At 57.3% G+C, this 20,406-nt stretch overlaps 1 protein-coding gene and 1 long non-coding RNA gene across 3 annotated transcripts in view; one reads left to right on the forward strand and one right to left on the reverse strand.

Moving 5' to 3' along the window:
• Positions 1-20,406, forward strand: part of LOC140720435 (butyrophilin subfamily 3 member A3-like) — a 774,879-nt gene that overhangs the window by 744,708 nt on the left and 9,765 nt on the right. Inside the window, exon 7 of one of the 2 annotated variants that reach the window (XM_073035302.1) lies at positions 17,250-17,276. The exons of the other annotated variant lie outside the window; for it this stretch is intronic. Within the exon in view, the coding sequence (XP_072891403.1) occupies positions 17,250-17,276 (27 nt within the window). The remainder of the gene's footprint in view (positions 1-17,249; positions 17,277-20,406) is intronic. 2 annotated transcript variants of the gene reach the window in all.
• LOC140720484 (uncharacterized) overlaps positions 1-20,406 on the reverse strand; it is a 736,320-nt gene that overhangs the window by 707,251 nt on the left and 8,663 nt on the right. The gene's annotated exons all lie outside the window — the stretch shown is intronic.

The raw sequence follows: 20,406 nt of genomic DNA on the forward strand, positions 1-20,406 counted from the left end.
CTCCCGTTCACCTTCCAAACTCTGTCACCTCCCACTCTCACTGCTCAACTCCCACACTCACCCCTCACCTCCTTCACTCCTCCCTCACTTCCGACACTCACCCTCAACTACCACACTCACTCCTCACCTCCACACAACCACTCAAATCCCCCACTCCCCCTCATCTCGACACTCCTCCCTCAAATCCGGTAATCCCCCTCACCTCCCACACTCTCCCTCACCTCCCCTTTCCCTCTCTCCACTATATCCTCTCACCTCCCACACTCCCCCCTTCACCTTCCACACACACACCCCACACCTCCACACACCCGCTGAACTCCCCCACTCCCCCTCATCTCGACACTCCACCTCTCACCTCCCACACTCACCACTGACATCCCACACTCTCCCTCACCTCTGGAACTCCCCCTCACCTCCCACAATCACCCCTTACCTCAAAACTCCCCCCTCACCTTCCACACTCCCTCCTCAAATTCCACACTCACCCTCACCTCCAAACACCCCTTCAACTCCCACACCCCCCTCATCTCGACACTCCACCCCTCACCTCCCACACTCACCACTGACATCCCACACTCTCCCTCACCTCCGGAACTCCCCCTCAACTCCCACAATCTCCCTCACCTCCCCTTTCCCTCTCTCCACTACATCCTCTCATCTCCCACACTCCTCCTCATATCCCACACTCCCTCTCACCTCCCACAATCACCCCTTACCTCGAAACTGACCCTCACCTCCCACACTCCCTCCTCAAATTCCACACACACCCCTCACCTCCACATACCCAATCAACTCCGCCACACCGCCTCATCTCGACACTCCACCTCTCACCTCCCATACTCCCCCTTCACCTAGCACACTCCTCCCTCACCTCCGGCACTCCTCCCTCACCTCCGGCACACTGCCTTCACCTCCCACACTCCCCCTCACCTCCCCAACTCACCCCTCAACCCCCACACTCACACTCACCTCCCCCACTCTCCCTCACCTCCCACACTGCCCCCTTACCTCCCAAACTCCCCCTCTGCTCGCACAATCCTCACTCACCTCCCAAACTCCCCCTCACCTCCCACACACTCCATCATATCTCACACTCCCCCTCACCTCCCTACTCACCCTCAAATACCACACCCCTCCCTCAGCTCCCACACCCACCCCTCACCTCCCACACTCCCCCTTACCTCTCCCACTCCTCCCTTACCTACCACACTCCCCCATCACATCCCAAACTCACCCTCACCTCCCAAATACACCCTCACATCCCACACTCACCCCTGACATGCCACACTCCCCCTAACCTCCCACAATCCCCCTCACCTCCCACACTCCTCCTCACATCCCACACTCACCCCTCACCTACACACACCCCCTCAACTCCCCCACTCCCCCTCATCTCGACACTCCACCACTCACCTCCCACACTCCTGCCTCACCTCCGGCACTCCCCCTCACCTCCCACACCCTCCCTCAACTCCCCTTTCCCTCTCTCCACTACATCCTCTCATCTCCTACACTCTCCCCTCTCCTCGACACTCCCCCCTCACCTCTGGCATTCCACCTTCACCTCCCACACACCCCCTCACATCCCACACTCCCTGTCACCTCCCCCACTCACACTTCACCTCCCACACTCACCCCTCACCTGCCACACTCCACCTCACTTCCCAAGCTCCCACTCACATCTCCCACTCTCTCTCACCTCCCACACTCCTCAATCAAATCTCACACTCCACCCTCACCTCCCACTCTCCCCCTCACCTCCCACACTCACCCTCACCTCCCACACTCACCCTCACCTCCCAAACTCACCCAACTACCACACTCACCCTCAACTACCACACTCCCTCTCACCTCCCACACTCCCCCTCACATCCCACACTCCCTCTCTCCTCCCCCACTCACCCCTCACCTCTAACACTCACCCCTCACCTCCCACACTCCCTCTCACCTTGAAACACGCCAAATCTACCTCACCTCCCACTCTTCCCCTCAATTCCCCTCGCCCCATCCCCTCCCACACTCCCCGCTCACCTCACACACAACCCTCACCTCCTCCACGCCTCTCTCACCTGTCACACTCCCGTTCACCTCCCAAACTCTGTCACCTCCCACTCTCACTGCTCAACTCCCACACTCACCCCTCACCTCCTTCACTCCTCCCTCACTTCCGACACTCACCCTCAACTACCACACTCACCCCTCACCTCCACACAACCACTCAAATCCCCCACTCCCCCTCATCTCGACACTCCACCCCTCACCTCCCCCACTCCTCCCTCACCTCCCACAGTCCTCTGTCACCTCCCACACTCACCCCTCACCTCCCACACTCACCCTCACCTCCCACACACTCCACCAAATCCCACACTTCCCCTCACCTCCCACACTCACCCCTCAACTCCCACACTCAGCCCTCACTTCCCTCACTCAGCCCTCACTTCCCTCACTCGCCCTTACCTCCCCTCTCCCCCTCTCCTCGCACAATCCCCGCTCACCTCCCAAACTCCCCCTCACCTCCCACACTCCCCCTCACCTCCCAAACTCACCCCTCAACTCCCACACTCACCCCTCACATCCTCCGTCCCTCCCTCACCTGCCACACTCCACCTCACCTCCCAAGCTCCCACTCACATCTCCCACTCTCCCTCACCTCCCACTCTCCCCCTCACCTCCCACTCTCCCCCCTCACCTCCCACTCTCCCCCCTCAACTTCCACACTCCCCCCTCACCTCCCACACTCCCCCTCAACTACCACACTCACCCTCAACTACCACACTCCCTCTCACCTCCCACACTCCCCCTCACATCCCACACTCCCTCTCCCCTGCCCCACTCACCCCTCATCTCTAACCCTCACCCCTCACCTCCCACACTCCCTCTCACCTTGAAACACGCCAAATCTACCTCACCTCCCACTCTTCCCCTCAATTCCCCTCGCCCCATCCCCTCCCACACTCCCCGCTCACCTCACACACAACCCTCACCTCCTCCACGCCTCTCTCACCTGTCACACTCCCGTTCACCTTCCAAACTCTGTCACCTCCCACTCTCACTGCTCAACTCCCACACTCACCCCTCACCTCCTTCACTCCTCCCTCACTTCCGACACTCACCCTCAACTACCACACTCACTCCTCACCTCCACACAACCACTCAAATCCCCCACTCCCCCTCATCTCGACACTCCTCCCTCAAATCCGGTAATCCCCCTCACCTCCCACACTCTCCCTCACCTCCCCTTTCCCTCTCTCCACTATATCCTCTCACCTCCCACACTCCCCCCTTCACCTTCCACACACACACCCCACACCTCCACACACCCGCTGAACTCCCCCACTCCCCCTCATCTCGACACTCCACCTCTCACCTCCCACACTCACCACTGACATCCCACACTCTCCCTCACCTCTGGAACTCCCCCTCACCTCCCACAATCACCCCTTACCTCAAAACTCCCCCCTCACCTTCCACACTCCCTCCTCAAATTCCACACTCACCCTCACCTCCAAACACCCCTTCAACTCCCACACCCCCCTCATCTCGACACTCCACCCCTCACCTCCCACACTCACCACTGACATCCCACACTCTCCCTCACCTCCGGAACTCCCCCTCAACTCCCACAATCTCCCTCACCTCCCCTTTCCCTCTCTCCACTACATCCTCTCATCTCCCACACTCCTCCTCATATCCCACACTCCCTCTCACCTCCCACAATCACCCCTTACCTCGAAACTGACCCTCACCTCCCACACTCCCTCCTCAAATTCCACACACACCCCTCACCTCCACATACCCAATCAACTCCGCCACACCGCCTCATCTCGACACTCCACCTCTCACCTCCCATACTCCCCCTTCACCTAGCACACTCCTCCCTCACCTCCGGCACTCCTCCCTCACCTCCGGCACACCGCCTTCACCTCCCACACTCCCCCTCACCTCCCCAACTCACCCCTCAACCCCCACACTCACACTCACCTCCCCCACTCTCCCTCACCTCCCACACTGCCCCCTTACCTCCCAAACTCCCCCTCTGCTCGCACAATCCTCACTCACCTCCCAAACTCCCCCTCACCTCCCACACACTCCATCATATCTCACACTCCCCCTCACCTCCCTACTCACCCTCAAATACCACACCCCTCCCTCAGCTCCCACACCCACCCCTCACCTCCCACACTCCCCCTTACCTCTCCCACTCCTCCCTTACCTACCACACTCCCCCATCACATCCCAAACTCACCCTCACCTCCCAAATACACCCTCACATCCCACACTCACCCCTGACATGCCACACTCCCCCTAACCTCCCACAATCCCCCTCACCTCCCACACTCCTCCTCACATCCCACACTCACCCCTCACCTACACACACCCCCTCAACTCCCCCACTCCCCCTCATCTCGACACTCCACCACTCACCTCCCACACTCCTGCCTCACCTCCGGCACTCCCCCTCACCTCCCACACCCTCCCTCAACTCCCCTTTCCCTCTCTCCACTACATCCTCTCATCTCCTACACTCTCCCCTCTCCTCGACACTCCCCCCTCACCTCTGGCATTCCACCTTCACCTCCCACACACCCCCTCACATCCCACACTCCCTGTCACCTCCCCCACTCACACTTCACCTCCCACACTCACCCCTCACCTGCCACACTCCACCTCACTTCCCAAGCTCCCACTCACATCTCCCACTCTCTCTCACCTCCCACACTCCTCAATCAAATCTCACACTCCACCCTCACCTCCCACTCTCCCCCTCACCTCCCACACTCACCCTCACCTCCCACACTCACCCTCACCTCCCAAACTCACCCAACTACCACACTCACCCTCAACTACCACACTCCCTCTCACCTCCCACACTCCCCCTCACATCCCACACTCCCTCTCTCCTCCCCCACTCACCCCTCACCTCTAACACTCACCCCTCACCTCCCACACTCCCTCTCACCTTGAAACACGCCAAATCTACCTCACCTCCCACTCTTCCCCTCAATTCCCCTCGCCCCATCCCCTCCCACACTCCCCGCTCACCTCACACACAACCCTCACCTCCTCCACGCCTCTCTCACCTGTCACACTCCCGTTCACCTCCCAAACTCTGTCACCTCCCACTCTCACTGCTCAACTCCCACACTCACCCCTCACCTCCTTCACTCCTCCCTCACTTCCGACACTCACCCTCAACTACCACACTCACCCCTCACCTCCACACAACCACTCAAATCCCCCACTCCCCCTCATCTCGACACTCCACCCCTCACCTCCCCCACTCCTCCCTCACCTCCCACAGTCCTCTGTCACCTCCCACACTCACCCCTCACCTCCCACACTCACCCTCACCTCCCACACACTCCACCAAATCCCACACTTCCCCTCACCTCCCACACTCACCCCTCAACTCCCACACTCAGCCCTCACTTCCCTCACTCAGCCCTCACTTCCCTCACTCGCCCTTACCTCCCCTCTCCCCCTCTCCTCGCACAATCCCCGCTCACCTCCCAAACTCCCCCTCACCTCCCACACTCCCCCTCACCTCCCAAACTCACCCCTCAACTCCCACACTCACCCCTCACATCCTCCGTCCCTCCCTCACCTGCCACACTCCACCTCACCTCCCAAGCTCCCACTCACATCTCCCACTCTCCCTCACCTCCCACTCTCCCCCTCACCTCCCACTCTCCCCCCTCACCTCCCACTCTCCCCCCTCAACTTCCACACTCCCCCCTCACCTCCCACACTCCCCCTCAACTACCACACTCACCCTCAACTACCACACTCCCTCTCACCTCCCACACTCCCCCTCACATCCCACACTCCCTCTCCCCTGCCCCACTCACCCCTCATCTCTAACCCTCACCCCTCACCTCCCACACTCCCTCTCACCTTGAAACACGCCAAATCTACCTCACCTCCCACTCTTCCCCTCAATTCCCCTCGCCCCATCCCCTCCCACACTCCCCGCTCACCTCACACACAACCCTCACCTCCTCCACGCCTCTCTCACCTGTCACACTCCCGTTCACCTTCCAAACTCTGTCACCTCCCACTCTCACTGCTCAACTCCCACACTCACCCCTCACCTCCTTCACTCCTCCCTCACTTCCGACACTCACCCTCAACTACCACACTCACTCCTCACCTCCACACAACCACTCAAATCCCCCACTCCCCCTCATCTCGACACTCCTCCCTCAAATCCGGTAATCCCCCTCACCTCCCACACTCTCCCTCACCTCCCCTTTCCCTCTCTCCACTATATCCTCTCACCTCCCACACTCCCCCCTTCACCTTCCACACACACACCCCACACCTCCACACACCCGCTGAACTCCCCCACTCCCCCTCATCTCGACACTCCACCTCTCACCTCCCACACTCACCACTGACATCCCACACTCTCCCTCACCTCTGGAACTCCCCCTCACCTCCCACAATCACCCCTTACCTCAAAACTCCCCCCTCACCTTCCACACTCCCTCCTCAAATTCCACACTCACCCTCACCTCCAAACACCCCTTCAACTCCCACACCCCCCTCATCTCGACACTCCACCCCTCACCTCCCACACTCACCACTGACATCCCACACTCTCCCTCACCTCCGGAACTCCCCCTCAACTCCCACAATCTCCCTCACCTCCCCTTTCCCTCTCTCCACTACATCCTCTCATCTCCCACACTCCTCCTCATATCCCACACTCCCTCTCACCTCCCACAATCACCCCTTACCTCGAAACTGACCCTCACCTCCCACACTCCCTCCTCAAATTCCACACACACCCCTCACCTCCACATACCCAATCAACTCCGCCACACCGCCTCATCTCGACACTCCACCTCTCACCTCCCATACTCCCCCTTCACCTAGCACACTCCTCCCTCACCTCCGGCACTCCTCCCTCACCTCCGGCACACCGCCTTCACCTCCCACACTCCCCCTCACCTCCCCAACTCACCCCTCAACCCCCACACTCACACTCACCTCCCCCACTCTCCCTCACCTCCCACACTCCCCCTTACCTCTCCCACTCCTCCCTTACCTACCACACTCCCCCATCACATCCCAAACTCACCCTCACCTCCCAAATACACCCTCACATCCCACACTCACCCCTGACATGCCACACTCCCCCTAACCTCCCACAATCCCCCTCACCTCCCACACTCCTCCTCACATCCCACACTCACCCCTCACCTACACACACCCCCTCAACTCCCCCACTCCCCCTCATCTCGACACTCCACCACTCACCTCCCACACTCCTGCCTCACCTCCGGCACTCCCCCTCACCTCCCACACCCTCCCTCAACTCCCCTTTCCCTCTCTCCACTACATCCTCTCATCTCCTACACTCTCCCCTCTCCTCGACACTCCCCCCTCACCTCTGGCATTCCACCTTCACCTCCCACACACCCCCTCACATCCCACACTCCCTGTCACCTCCCCCACTCACACTTCACCTCCCACACTCACCCCTCACCTGCCACACTCCACCTCACTTCCCAAGCTCCCACTCACATCTCCCACTCTCTCTCACCTCCCACACTCCTCAATCAAATCTCACACTCCACCCTCACCTCCCACTCTCCCCCTCACCTCCCACACTCACCCTCACCTCCCACACTCACCCTCACCTCCCAAACTCACCCAACTACCACACTCACCCTCAACTACCACACTCCCTCTCACCTCCCACACTCCCCCTCACATCCCACACTCCCTCTCTCCTCCCCCACTCACCCCTCACCTCTAACACTCACCCCTCACCTCCCACACTCCCTCTCACCTTGAAACACGCCAAATCTACCTCACCTCCCACTCTTCCCCTCAATTCCCCTCGCCCCATCCCCTCCCACACTCCCCGCTCACCTCACACACAACCCTCACCTCCTCCACGCCTCTCTCACCTGTCACACTCCCGTTCACCTCCCAAACTCTGTCACCTCCCACTCTCACTGCTCAACTCCCACACTCACCCCTCACCTCCTTCACTCCTCCCTCACTTCCGACACTCACCCTCAACTACCACACTCACCCCTCACCTCCACACAACCACTCAAATCCCCCACTCCCCCTCATCTCGACACTCCACCCCTCACCTCCCCCACTCCTCCCTCACCTCCCACAGTCCTCTGTCACCTCCCACACTCACCCCTCACCTCCCACACTCACCCTCACCTCCCACACACTCCACCAAATCCCACACTTCCCCTCACCTCCCACACTCACCCCTCAACTCCCACACTCAGCCCTCACTTCCCTCACTCAGCCCTCACTTCCCTCACTCGCCCTTACCTCCCCTCTCCCCCTCTCCTCGCACAATCCCCGCTCACCTCCCAAACTCCCCCTCACCTCCCACACTCCCCCTCACCTCCCAAACTCACCCCTCAACTCCCACACTCACCCCTCACATCCTCCGTCCCTCCCTCACCTGCCACACTCCACCTCACCTCCCAAGCTCCCACTCACATCTCCCACTCTCCCTCACCTCCCACTCTCCCCCTCACCTCCCACTCTCCCCCCTCACCTCCCACTCTCCCCCCTCAACTTCCACACTCCCCCCTCACCTCCCACACTCCCCCTCAACTACCACACTCACCCTCAACTACCACACTCCCTCTCACCTCCCACACTCCCCCTCACATCCCACACTCCCTCTCCCCTGCCCCACTCACCCCTCATCTCTAACCCTCACCCCTCACCTCCCACACTCCCTCTCACCTTGAAACACGCCAAATCTACCTCACCTCCCACTCTTCCCCTCAATTCCCCTCGCCCCATCCCCTCCCACACTCCCCGCTCACCTCACACACAACCCTCACCTCCTCCACGCCTCTCTCACCTGTCACACTCCCGTTCACCTTCCAAACTCTGTCACCTCCCACTCTCACTGCTCAACTCCCACACTCACCCCTCACCTCCTTCACTCCTCCCTCACTTCCGACACTCACCCTCAACTACCACACTCACTCCTCACCTCCACACAACCACTCAAATCCCCCACTCCCCCTCATCTCGACACTCCTCCCTCAAATCCGGTAATCCCCCTCACCTCCCACACTCTCCCTCACCTCCCCTTTCCCTCTCTCCACTATATCCTCTCACCTCCCACACTCCCCCCTTCACCTTCCACACACACACCCCACACCTCCACACACCCGCTGAACTCCCCCACTCCCCCTCATCTCGACACTCCACCTCTCACCTCCCACACTCACCACTGACATCCCACACTCTCCCTCACCTCTGGAACTCCCCCTCACCTCCCACAATCACCCCTTACCTCAAAACTCCCCCCTCACCTTCCACACTCCCTCCTCAAATTCCACACTCACCCTCACCTCCAAACACCCCTTCAACTCCCACACCCCCCTCATCTCGACACTCCACCCCTCACCTCCCACACTCACCACTGACATCCCACACTCTCCCTCACCTCCGGAACTCCCCCTCAACTCCCACAATCTCCCTCACCTCCCCTTTCCCTCTCTCCACTACATCCTCTCATCTCCCACACTCCTCCTCATATCCCACACTCCCTCTCACCTCCCACAATCACCCCTTACCTCGAAACTGACCCTCACCTCCCACACTCCCTCCTCAAATTCCACACACACCCCTCACCTCCACATACCCAATCAACTCCGCCACACCGCCTCATCTCGACACTCCACCTCTCACCTCCCATACTCCCCCTTCACCTAGCACACTCCTCCCTCACCTCCGGCACTCCTCCCTCACCTCCGGCACACCGCCTTCACCTCCCACACTCCCCCTCACCTCCCCAACTCACCCCTCAACCCCCACACTCACACTCACCTCCCCCACTCTCCCTCACCTCCCACACTGCCCCCTTACCTCCCAAACTCCCCCTCTGCTCGCACAATCCTCACTCACCTCCCAAACTCCCCCTCACCTCCCACACACTCCATCATATCCCACACTCCCCCTCACCTCCCTACTCACCCTCAAATACCACACCCCTCCCTCAGCTCCCACACCCACCCCTCACCTCCCACACTCCCCCTTACCTCTCCCACTCCTCCCTTACCTACCACACTCCCCCATCACATCCCAAACTCACCCTCACCTCCCAAATACACCCTCACATCCCACACTCACCCCTGACATGCCACACTCCCCCTAACCTCCCACAATCCCCCTCACCTCCCACACTCCTCCTCACATCCCACACTCACCCCTCACCTACACACACCCCCTCAACTCCCCCACTCCCCCTCATCTCGACACTCCACCACTCACCTCCCACACTCCTGCCTCACCTCCGGCACTCCCCCTCACCTCCCACACCCTCCCTCAACTCCCCTTTCCCTCTCTCCACTACATCCTCTCATCTCCTACACTCTCCCCTCTCCTCGACACTCCCCCCTCACCTCTGGCATTCCACCTTCACCTCCCACACACCCCCTCACATCCCACACTCCCTGTCACCTCCCCCACTCACACTTCACCTCCCACACTCACCCCTCACCTGCCACACTCCACCTCACTTCCCAAGCTCCCACTCACATCTCCCACTCTCTCTCACCTCCCACACTCCTCAATCAAATCTCACACTCCACCCTCACCTCCCACTCTCCCCCTCACCTCCCACACTCACCCTCACCTCCCAAACTCACCCAACTACCACACTCACCCTCAACTACCACACTCCCTCTCACCTCCCACACTCCCCCTCACATCCCACACTCCCTCTCTCCTCCCCCACTCACCCCTCACCTCTAACACTCACCCCTCACCTCCCACACTCCCTCTCACCTTGAAACACGCCAAATCTACCTCACCTCCCACTCTTCCCCTCAATTCCCCTCGCCCCATCCCCTCCCACACTCCCCGCTCACCTCACACACAACCCTCACCTCCTCCACGCCTCTCTCACCTGTCACACTCCCGTTCACCTCCCAAACTCTGTCACCTCCCACTCTCACTGCTCAACTCCCACACTCACCCCTCACCTCCTTCACTCCTCCCTCACTTCCGACACTCACCCTCAACTACCACACTCACCCCTCACCTCCACACAACCACTCAAATCCCCCACTCCCCCTCATCTCGACACTCCACCCCTCACCTCCCCCACTCCTCCCTCACCTCCCACAGTCCTCTGTCACCTCCCACACTCACCCCTCACCTCCCACACTCACCCTCACCTCCCACACACTCCACCAAATCCCACACTTCCCCTCACCTCCCACACTCACCCCTCAACTCCCACACTCAGCCCTCACTTCCCTCACTCAGCCCTCACTTCCCTCACTCGCCCTTACCTCCCCTCTCCCCCTCTCCTCGCACAATCCCCGCTCACCTCCCAAACTCCCCCTCACCTCCCCCACTCCCCCATCACCTCCCAAACTCCCCCTCACCTCCCAAATTCCCCCTCACATTCCGCACTCCCCCCACCTCCTCCACTCCTCCCTCACCTCCCCCACTCCTCCCACACTCACCCTCACCTCCCACACTCACCCACAAATACCACACACCTCCCTCAGCTCCCACACTCACCCCTCAACTCCCCCACTCCCCCTCATCTCGACACTCCACCACTCACCTCCCACACTCCTGCCTCACCTCCGGCACTCCCCCTCACCTCCCACACCCTCCCTCAACTCCCCTTTCCCTCTCTCCACTACATCCTCTCACCTCCCACACTCCCCCTCATATCCCACACTCCCTCTCACCTCCCACACTGACCCTCAACTACCACACTCCTCCCTCACAACCCACATTCACCCCTCAACTCCCCACTCCCACTCATCTTGACACTACACCACTCATCACCCATAATCCCCCTCACCTCCCACACTCACCCCTCACCTCCCACACTCTCCCCTCTCCTCGACACTCCCCCCTCACCTCTGGCATTCCACCTTTACCTCCCACACACCCCCTCACATCCCACACTCCCTGTCACCTCCCCCACTCACACTTCACCTCCCACACTCACCCCTCAACTCCCACACTCACCCCTCACCTGCCACACTCCACCTCACCTCCCAAGCTCCCACTCACATCTCCCACTCTCCCTCACCTCCCACACTCCTCAATCAAATCTCACACTCCACCCTCACCTCCCACTCTCCCCCTCACCTCCCACTCTCCCCCTCACCTCCCACACTCACCCTCACCTCCCAAACTCACCCAACTACCACACTCACCCTCAACTACCACACTCCCTCTCACCTCCCACACTCCCCCTCACATCCCACACTCCCTCTCTCCTCCCCCACTCACCCCTCACCTCTAACACTCACCCCTCACCTCCCACACTCCCTCTCACCTTGAAACACGCCAAATCTACCTCACCTCCCACTCTTCCCCTCAATTCCCCTCGCCCCATCCCCTCCCACACTCCCCACTCACCTCCCACACAACCCTCACCTCCTCCACGCCTCTCTCACCTGTCACACTCCCGTTCACCTCCCAAACTCTGTCACCTCCCACTCTCACTGCTCAACTCCCACACTCACCCCTCACCTCCTTCACTCCTCCCTCACTTCCGACACTCACCCTCAACTACCACACTCACCCCTCACCTCCACACAACCACTCAAATCCCCCACTCCCCCTCATCTCGACACTCCACCCCTCTCCTCCCTCACCTCCCACAGTCCTCCGTCACCTCCCACACTCACCCCTCACCTCCCACACTCACCCTCACCTCCCACACACTCCACCAAATCCCACACTTCCCCTCACCTCCCACACTCACCCAACTCCCACACTCAGCCCTCACTTCCCTCACTCAGCCCTCACTTCCCTCACTCGCCCTTACCTCCCCTCTCCCCCTCTCCTCGCACATCCCTGCTCACCTCCCAAACTCCCCCTCACCTCCCCCACTCCCCCATCACCTCCCAAACTCCCCCTCTCCTCCCAAATTCCCCCTCACATTCCACACTCCCCCCACCTCCTCCACTCCTCCCTCACCTCCCCCACTCCTCCCACACTCCCCCTCACCTCCCACACTCCCCCCACCTCCCAAACTCCCCCTCACATCCCACACTCCCCCTCATCTCCCACACTGCCCTTCTCCTGCCACACTCCCCCTCACCTCCCACACTCACCCTCACCTCCCACACTCCCCCTCACCTCCCACACTCCCCCTCACCTCCCACACTCACCCCTCACCTCCAAACAGTCCTTCAACTCCCGCACTCCGCCTCATCTCGACACTCCACCCCTCACCTCCCATACTCCCCCTTCCCCGAGCACACTCCTCCCTCACCTCCGGCACTCCCCCTCACCTCCCACACTCACTCCGGACATCCCACACTCCCCTCACCTCCTACATTCCCCCTCACCTCCCACACTGCCCCTCCACTCCCACACTCAGCCCTCACCTCCAAACACCCCCTCAACACCCCCACTCCCCCTCATCTTGACACTCCACCTCTCACATCCGGCACTCTCCCTCATCTCCAGCACTCCGCCCTCACCTCCCCCGCTCCCCCTCACCTCCCCCGCTCCCCCTCACCTCCCACACTCCTCCCTCACCTCCCACTCCCCCCTCACCTCCCACACTCACCCTTAAATACCACACCCACCCCTCACCTCCCACACACCCCTCAACTCCCTCACTCACCCCTCACCTCCCACACTCACTCCCCCTTATCTCCCCTCTCCCCCTCTCCTCGCACAATCCCCGCTCACCTCCCAAATTCCCCCTCACATCCCACACTCCCGTTCACCTCCTAAACTCACTCCAGATATTCCACACTCCCCCACACTCGCCCATCACCTCCAAACACCCCGTCAACTCTCCCACTCCCCCTCATCTCGACACTCCACCCCTCACCTCCCATACTCCCCCTTCACCTAGCACACTCCTTCCTCACCTCCGGCACTCCCCCTCACCTCCCACACTCCTCCACACATCCAACACTCCCTCTCACCTCCCCCATTCACTCCTCAACTCCTACACTCCCCCCTCACCTCCCACACTCTCTCACCTCTCAACCCCCACACTCCCCTTCACCTCCCATACTCCCACCTTACCTCCCACACTCCTCCCTCACCTCTGACACTCTCCCTTACCTCCCCTTTCCCTCTCTGTACTACATCCCCTCAACTCCCACACTCCTCCTCACATCCCACACTCCCTCTCACCTCCCGCACTCCTCCCCACCTTCCACACACACCCCTCACCTCCATACACCCCCTCAACTCCCCCACTCCCCCTCATCTTGACACGCCACCCCTCTCCTCCCAGACTCCATCTTCACCTAGCACACTCCTTCCTCACCTCCGGCACTCCCCCTCACCTCCCATACTCTCCCTCACCTCCCCTTTCCCTCTCTCCCCTACTCACTCTCACCTCCCACCCAACCCCCTCACCTCCCCCATTCCCACCTCATCTCCCCCCACTCCACTCTCACCTCCGGCACTCCCACTCAAATTACCAACTCTCTCTCACCTCCCACACTCTCCCTCGCCTCCCCCACTCTACCCTCACCTCATCTTCCCGACACTAAAGTCACCTCCTCAATTCCCCCTCACCTCGCCCTCTATACTTTCACCTCATTCAGTCTCACTCACCTCACACACTCCCCATCACCCCCCACACTCTCCCTCTCCTCCCCTGCTCCCCGTCACCTCCCATACTCCCCCCTCACGTAGCACTCTCTCCTCTCACCTCTGGCACTCTGCCCTCACCTCCCACACTTCCTCTCACCCACTCTCCCTCTCACCCCCACACTCCCCCTCACTTCACACAGTCCACCTCACCTCCCCTCACTCCTCCCACTCCCCCGCACCTCAGAATCTCTCCCTCACCTCTCCCACTCCCCCTCACCTTCCACACACACTCTCACCTCTCTCCAGCAACCTCCCAAGCCTCCTCTCTCTCTACCCCATCTACTTCCTCTCCCTCTACCCCTCTCCCCACTCTCTCTTTCTCTCTCCTTAGTCGTCTCTCTACCCCCTCCCCTTCTCTCTCTATCCCATCTCTCACTGCTCACCTCTAAACCGCTCTAAGCCCCCACTCTCTCCACAATCCTCCCTCTAACCCCCCAAAACCCTCACTCAAAACCAACTCTCTTTACCCACCACTACCCACAGACTACCAACCCCTCTCTACCCCTGCCACTTTCTAACCCCCCTCTCTCTACCCCCTCTTTCTACACCCTCTCTATCTAACACTCTCCCTAACCCATCTCTACCCTCTCTCCCTAACCCACTCTCTACCCTCACCTTCTCTAACCCCCCTCTCTCTACCCCATCTCTCTGTCTACCCTCTTCTCTCTACCCGCTCTCCCTACCTTCTCTGACCTTCTACTACCTTCTCTCCTTCTACCCGCTTCTCCGTCTACCCCTTCTCTCTAACTCCCTCTTTCTACCCTCTCTCTACCCCCTCTCTTTCACCCTCTTTCTGTCTACCCACTGTCTCCATCTACCCACTCTCTAACCCCTCTACTCCCTCCCTCTCTACTGTCTTTCTACCCCTCTCTCTACCCCCTCTCTATGTAACCCCCCCTCTACATTGTGTCTCTAACCATCTGTCTGTAACCCGCTCTTCCTAACTCTCTCTCAACCCCTCTTTCTACCATCTCTCCCCTCTCTCTACCCCTCTCCCTCTTTCTCCCCACCTCTCTCTTCCCCGTCTCTCCCCACTCTCTATCCCCAATCTCCGCTCCCCTCTCCCTAATGCCCATGCCCTCTAACCCCTGAGCTCTCTCTATATCACCACCCTCTCTCCCTCACATCCCTCTTCCCACTCCTTTCTTCTCTCCTCTCTTATTCCCCCTTTTCTCCTCACCCCATCTCCCCCACCCTCACTTTCTCTCTGCCCCTCTCCCCTCTCTCTCCTCCCTTCTCTCTCTCCCTCCCCCACCCCTTCTCCCAAACCTCAAGCCATTCTCTCCCCTCTCTCCAACACCCCTCTGCCTTCTTTACACCCTCTCCTCTCTCTTTATCCACTCCCTCTCTACCTTCTCTCTCTATCCACTATCCCCGCTCTTCCCGACCCCTCTCACCTCTCTCTCTGTCCCTCACTCACCCCCTCTGTGCCCTCCTCTCTTTCTCCCCAATCTCTCCTCCCCGTTTCTCTCCCCCGTCTCTATCCCCACTAACTCTCCCTCTCCCCTCCCATCTTTCTGTGTCTCTCCCTTTCCCCCTCTCAGCATTCCCCTCTCTGCCCCCACTCTAGCTCTCCCTTCCCTCACACTCCTACTTCCCCTCCTCTCTCCCTCCCCATTCCCTGCCATCTCTCTACAACCCCCATTCCCAGTCTCCTTCCCATCTGGCACCCCCTCTCGAGCCTTCTCTCCCCCACCCCTCACATCCCATGTCTCTCCCCATCTTTGCCCCTACCTCTCTCCCCCAACCATCTCCCCATCTTTCCCCCCACCACAACCCCCACCTCTCTCCCCTCATCTCTCACACCCATCTCTCTCTCCTCCATCCTCCACTCTCTCCCACTCCCACTTTTTACTGCCCCTCCACTCTCCCTCTCCTCCCCACCTCTCTCCCCATCCACCTCCCCACCTCCACTCCACAGAGCATTGAACTGAACTGAACTGAACTCTGCACCATCATAAGACTATTCATTTACCCCTAGACTTCGATGGAGCTTGGTTTTGATTTATATTTCCACACTTCTGTATGTATGTATGTATGTATATATACACACAGAATATATCATTGCTAACCTGTTTTTTATATATTTGCATTTTATATTACTGTATTACTCAGTTTACAGTAATACCAGACTCCAACGTATTGTTCCATTTCTGCTGTTTTGGTAACCCGGTCACGGGGTATGTGACACGTGCTGTTCGTACAGATTAATTAATGGCACCGTGCATTGATAGAACGAGGTAAAACAACAACATGCAGAGAAAGTGTAACAGCTCCAGAGCAGGTGCAGTGTAGGGAAATGATAAGGAGCAAGATCATATTGAGGTAGATTGTCAGATCAAGAGTGCATCTGATTGTACTAGGAAATCATTCAATAGTCTTATCAGAGCAGGGTAGAAGCTGTCCTTTAGACTGGTTCAGGCTTTTGTATCTTCCACCCCGTGGGAAATGGTAATGGTGGAGACTGAGACTCTGGGAAAGTTACTGACATGGTCCTTGATGATAAACATTTACCTTCTGACCTACAAGTGGTGACACAGAATTAGGAGCTTCTATTATGTATCTAAAGCTGTTTCCTGTGAAATTAATTGCACACTAAATCCACGAGAGATTTCTTCAGTCTTGTCTGTTCTTTCTGTTTTCAGTGTGGAAGAGGATATGTGGCCATGAAGGTAAGATCTTGTGTTACTAGACTGAGAGGTTTAGTATAAACAGCTTTTTGAAAATGAGTCAGTCTCGGTGTCATGGGAGGTATTCAGGAGGTTGAAGGAGTTCAGGGTGATGTGTTCTCACAAAGGTGGAAAAGTCATGTGGCATGATTGCATTCACAGGCTGAAGCATAGAATATAACAGTTTGTATGTTTTGTTTGCAAGTGGGAAGATTTGCTGGTACTGCTCTGGGTTGCTGGGGTGGGGTGGAGTGGTGTAAACTAGTCTTGCAGGGGATGGGAACCAAAGTGCCAGAGCAGATATGGAGCAGTTGTGGGAAAAGATGCTGTTAGCACTTCGTACAAAGACAGCAATTGAAAGGTTGAGTGTTGTGGGAAGAATGTTCTGAGTTGCATCCATTTCAATGCAAGAAGTATTGTACGTAACCCGGGTGAGCTTAAAGCGTGGATCAGCACGTGGAATTATGACATTGTAGTCATTGGTTGGAGGAGGGGCAGGACTGGCAGCTCAGTGTTCCAGGTTCCATTGTTTTAGACATGTTTTTAAACATGGGAGCAAAATTGGCAAATATGACATAGCACAAGAGATTAAAGGGGGAAATCTGGTATTACCAGCCAGGGAAAAGTGTTACTGCAGTGCTCAGACAGGACAGACTGGAAGGCTCGTCTACTGAGGCTATATAGGTGGAACTGAGGAATCAGAAAGTTATGATCACGTTAACGGGATTATATTACCGACCACCCTACAGTCCGCAGGATTTAGAGAAGCAAATTCACAGAGAGATCGCAGACAGTTGGGTGGGATAGAGATCATTAAATGTGTCAGGAAAGTTTCCTCAACATGCAGCTGTTCCAAGTAGAGAGAATGCAATACTGGATCTCCTATCAGGGAATTAGGTGACCGGAGTGTGTGACGGGATTTGGATCCACTGATCACTGAAGAGGATATCAACAAGTTTTATGAAGATCTCGACAGTGCTTATGAGCAATGTAAATCTCAGGATATAAAACTATTCATGGGAGATTTTAACTCCAAAGATGGACAGGGAAGGGTTGATAACATCACAGGACCTTCTGGATTAGGGGAGAAAAATGAAAATGGAGAAAGGTTTACTGATTGGTGTGTCAGAAACAACCAAGTGACCACCAATACTTGGTATAAAAACCATCCACATAAACTGTGTACTTGGATTAGCCCTGGAGATAGAACACAGAATCAAATAGATTTCATTACCATCAATGAACGCTTTAGAAATAATATCACAAATTCTAAAGCCTACCCAGGAGCAGACTGTGGTTCAGATCACCATCCAGTAATAGCTACCATCAAAACAAAATCAAAGAAACTGAAAGGTGGAACAAAGAGAAAGAAGTATATGTTGGGAGAACTTAAAAATGATCGCATCCTTAAGCAACAATTCAAAACAGCTGTAGAAGAACACATCAACGAAAATGAAACAACACCGATTTGGGACAGATTTAAATATGCTATACAGCAATCAGCAGGGGAGGTAATCCCAGTACAAGAAATCCAACACACCAACAAGGGGTGGATAACCCAAGAAATTCTAGATCTGATGGAACAGAGAAGAATAATGAAGGGCAATACAGAGAGCTAGACAATTGTGCGATATTGCAAAGGAAGAATGGCTGAATCAAAAATGCAATGAAGTAGAAGGCCACATTAACAACAGCAAAGAAATGCACAAGAAAATTAAGGAAATTACTGGAATTAAAAAACCTCCTCTACAGGATACATAAGATCAGCAGACGGATCGATACTAACAGATCCAGATAAAGTATGTGACACAGCAGGTCGAACAGCATCCATGGAAACGAGCAGTCAACGTTTCGGGCTGAGATCCTTCGTCAGGACTGAAGATGGAGGGGGCAGGGGCACCATAAAGAAGGTGGGGGGAGGGTGGAAGGTGTCAGGTGAAAAACCAATCAGAGGAAAGGTCAAGGGGTGGGGGAGGGGATAGGCAGGAGAGGAAGGAGGAATGTAAGGAGAAGCACTATGGGTAGAGGAAGGCAGAATCATGAAAGAGGTGATAGGCAGCTGGAAGAGGAGGCAGAGTGAAAGTGGGATGGGGGAAGGGAGAGGGAGGGAATTACCAGAAGTTGGAGAATTCGATGTTCATACCAGGGGCTGGAAACTACCCAGACGGTATATGAGGTGTTGCTCCTCCAACCTGAGTTTGGCCTCATCATGGCAGTAGAGGAGATCTCCTTACATTCCTCCTTCAGCTCTCCTGCCTATCCCCTCCCTGCTTCCCCTCCCCCACCCCTTGATCTTTCCTCTGATTGGTTTTTCACCTGACACCTTCCACCCTCCCCCCACCTTCTTTATGGTGCCCCTGCCCCCTCCCTCTTCAGCCCTGACGAAGGGTCTCGGCTCGAAAGGTTGACTGCTCGTTTCCACGGATGCTGCCCGACCTGCTGTGTCACATACTTTATCTGGATCTGTTATTGCCAGGTGGGAGATCTGTGGGGATGGGACGTGTGGACCAGGCAGTCGCGGAGGGAATGATCCCTGCGAAAAGCAGAGAGGGGTAGAGAGGGAAAGATGTGCTTAGTGGTGGGGTCCTGTTGAAGGTGACGGAAGTTGCAGAGGATAATCTGCTGGATCTGGAGACTGGTGGGGTGGTAGGTGAGGACAAGGGGAACTCGGTCCCTGTTGTGGTGACGGGAGGATGGGGTGAGGGCAGAAGTGCGGGAAATGGAGGAGATGCGGGTGAGGGCATCATTAATGATGGCAGAAGGGAAACCACAATCCTTAAAGTAAGAGGACATCTGAGATGTCCTGGAATGGAAAGCCTCATCCTGGAGCAGATGCGGCAGAGACAGAGGAACTGGGAATAGAGAATAGCATTTTTACATTTGGCAGGGTAAGAAGAAATATAGTCGACGTAGTTATGAGAGTCAGTAAGTTTATAGAAGATGTCAATGGGCGGTCTGTCTCCAGAGATGGAGACCGAGAGATCGAGAAAGGGACCTTCAACAGGACCCCACCACTAAGCACATCTTTCTCTCTCTACCCCTCTCCGCTTTTTGCAGGGATCGTTCCCTCCGCGACTGCCTCGTCCACACGTCCCGTCCCCACAGATCTCCCACCTGGTACTTATCCCAGCAA

Source organism: Hemitrygon akajei, chromosome 2 (genome assembly GCF_048418815.1).
Source record: "Hemitrygon akajei chromosome 2, sHemAka1.3, whole genome shotgun sequence".
NCBI lineage: Eukaryota > Metazoa > Chordata > Chondrichthyes > Myliobatiformes > Dasyatidae > Hemitrygon > Hemitrygon akajei.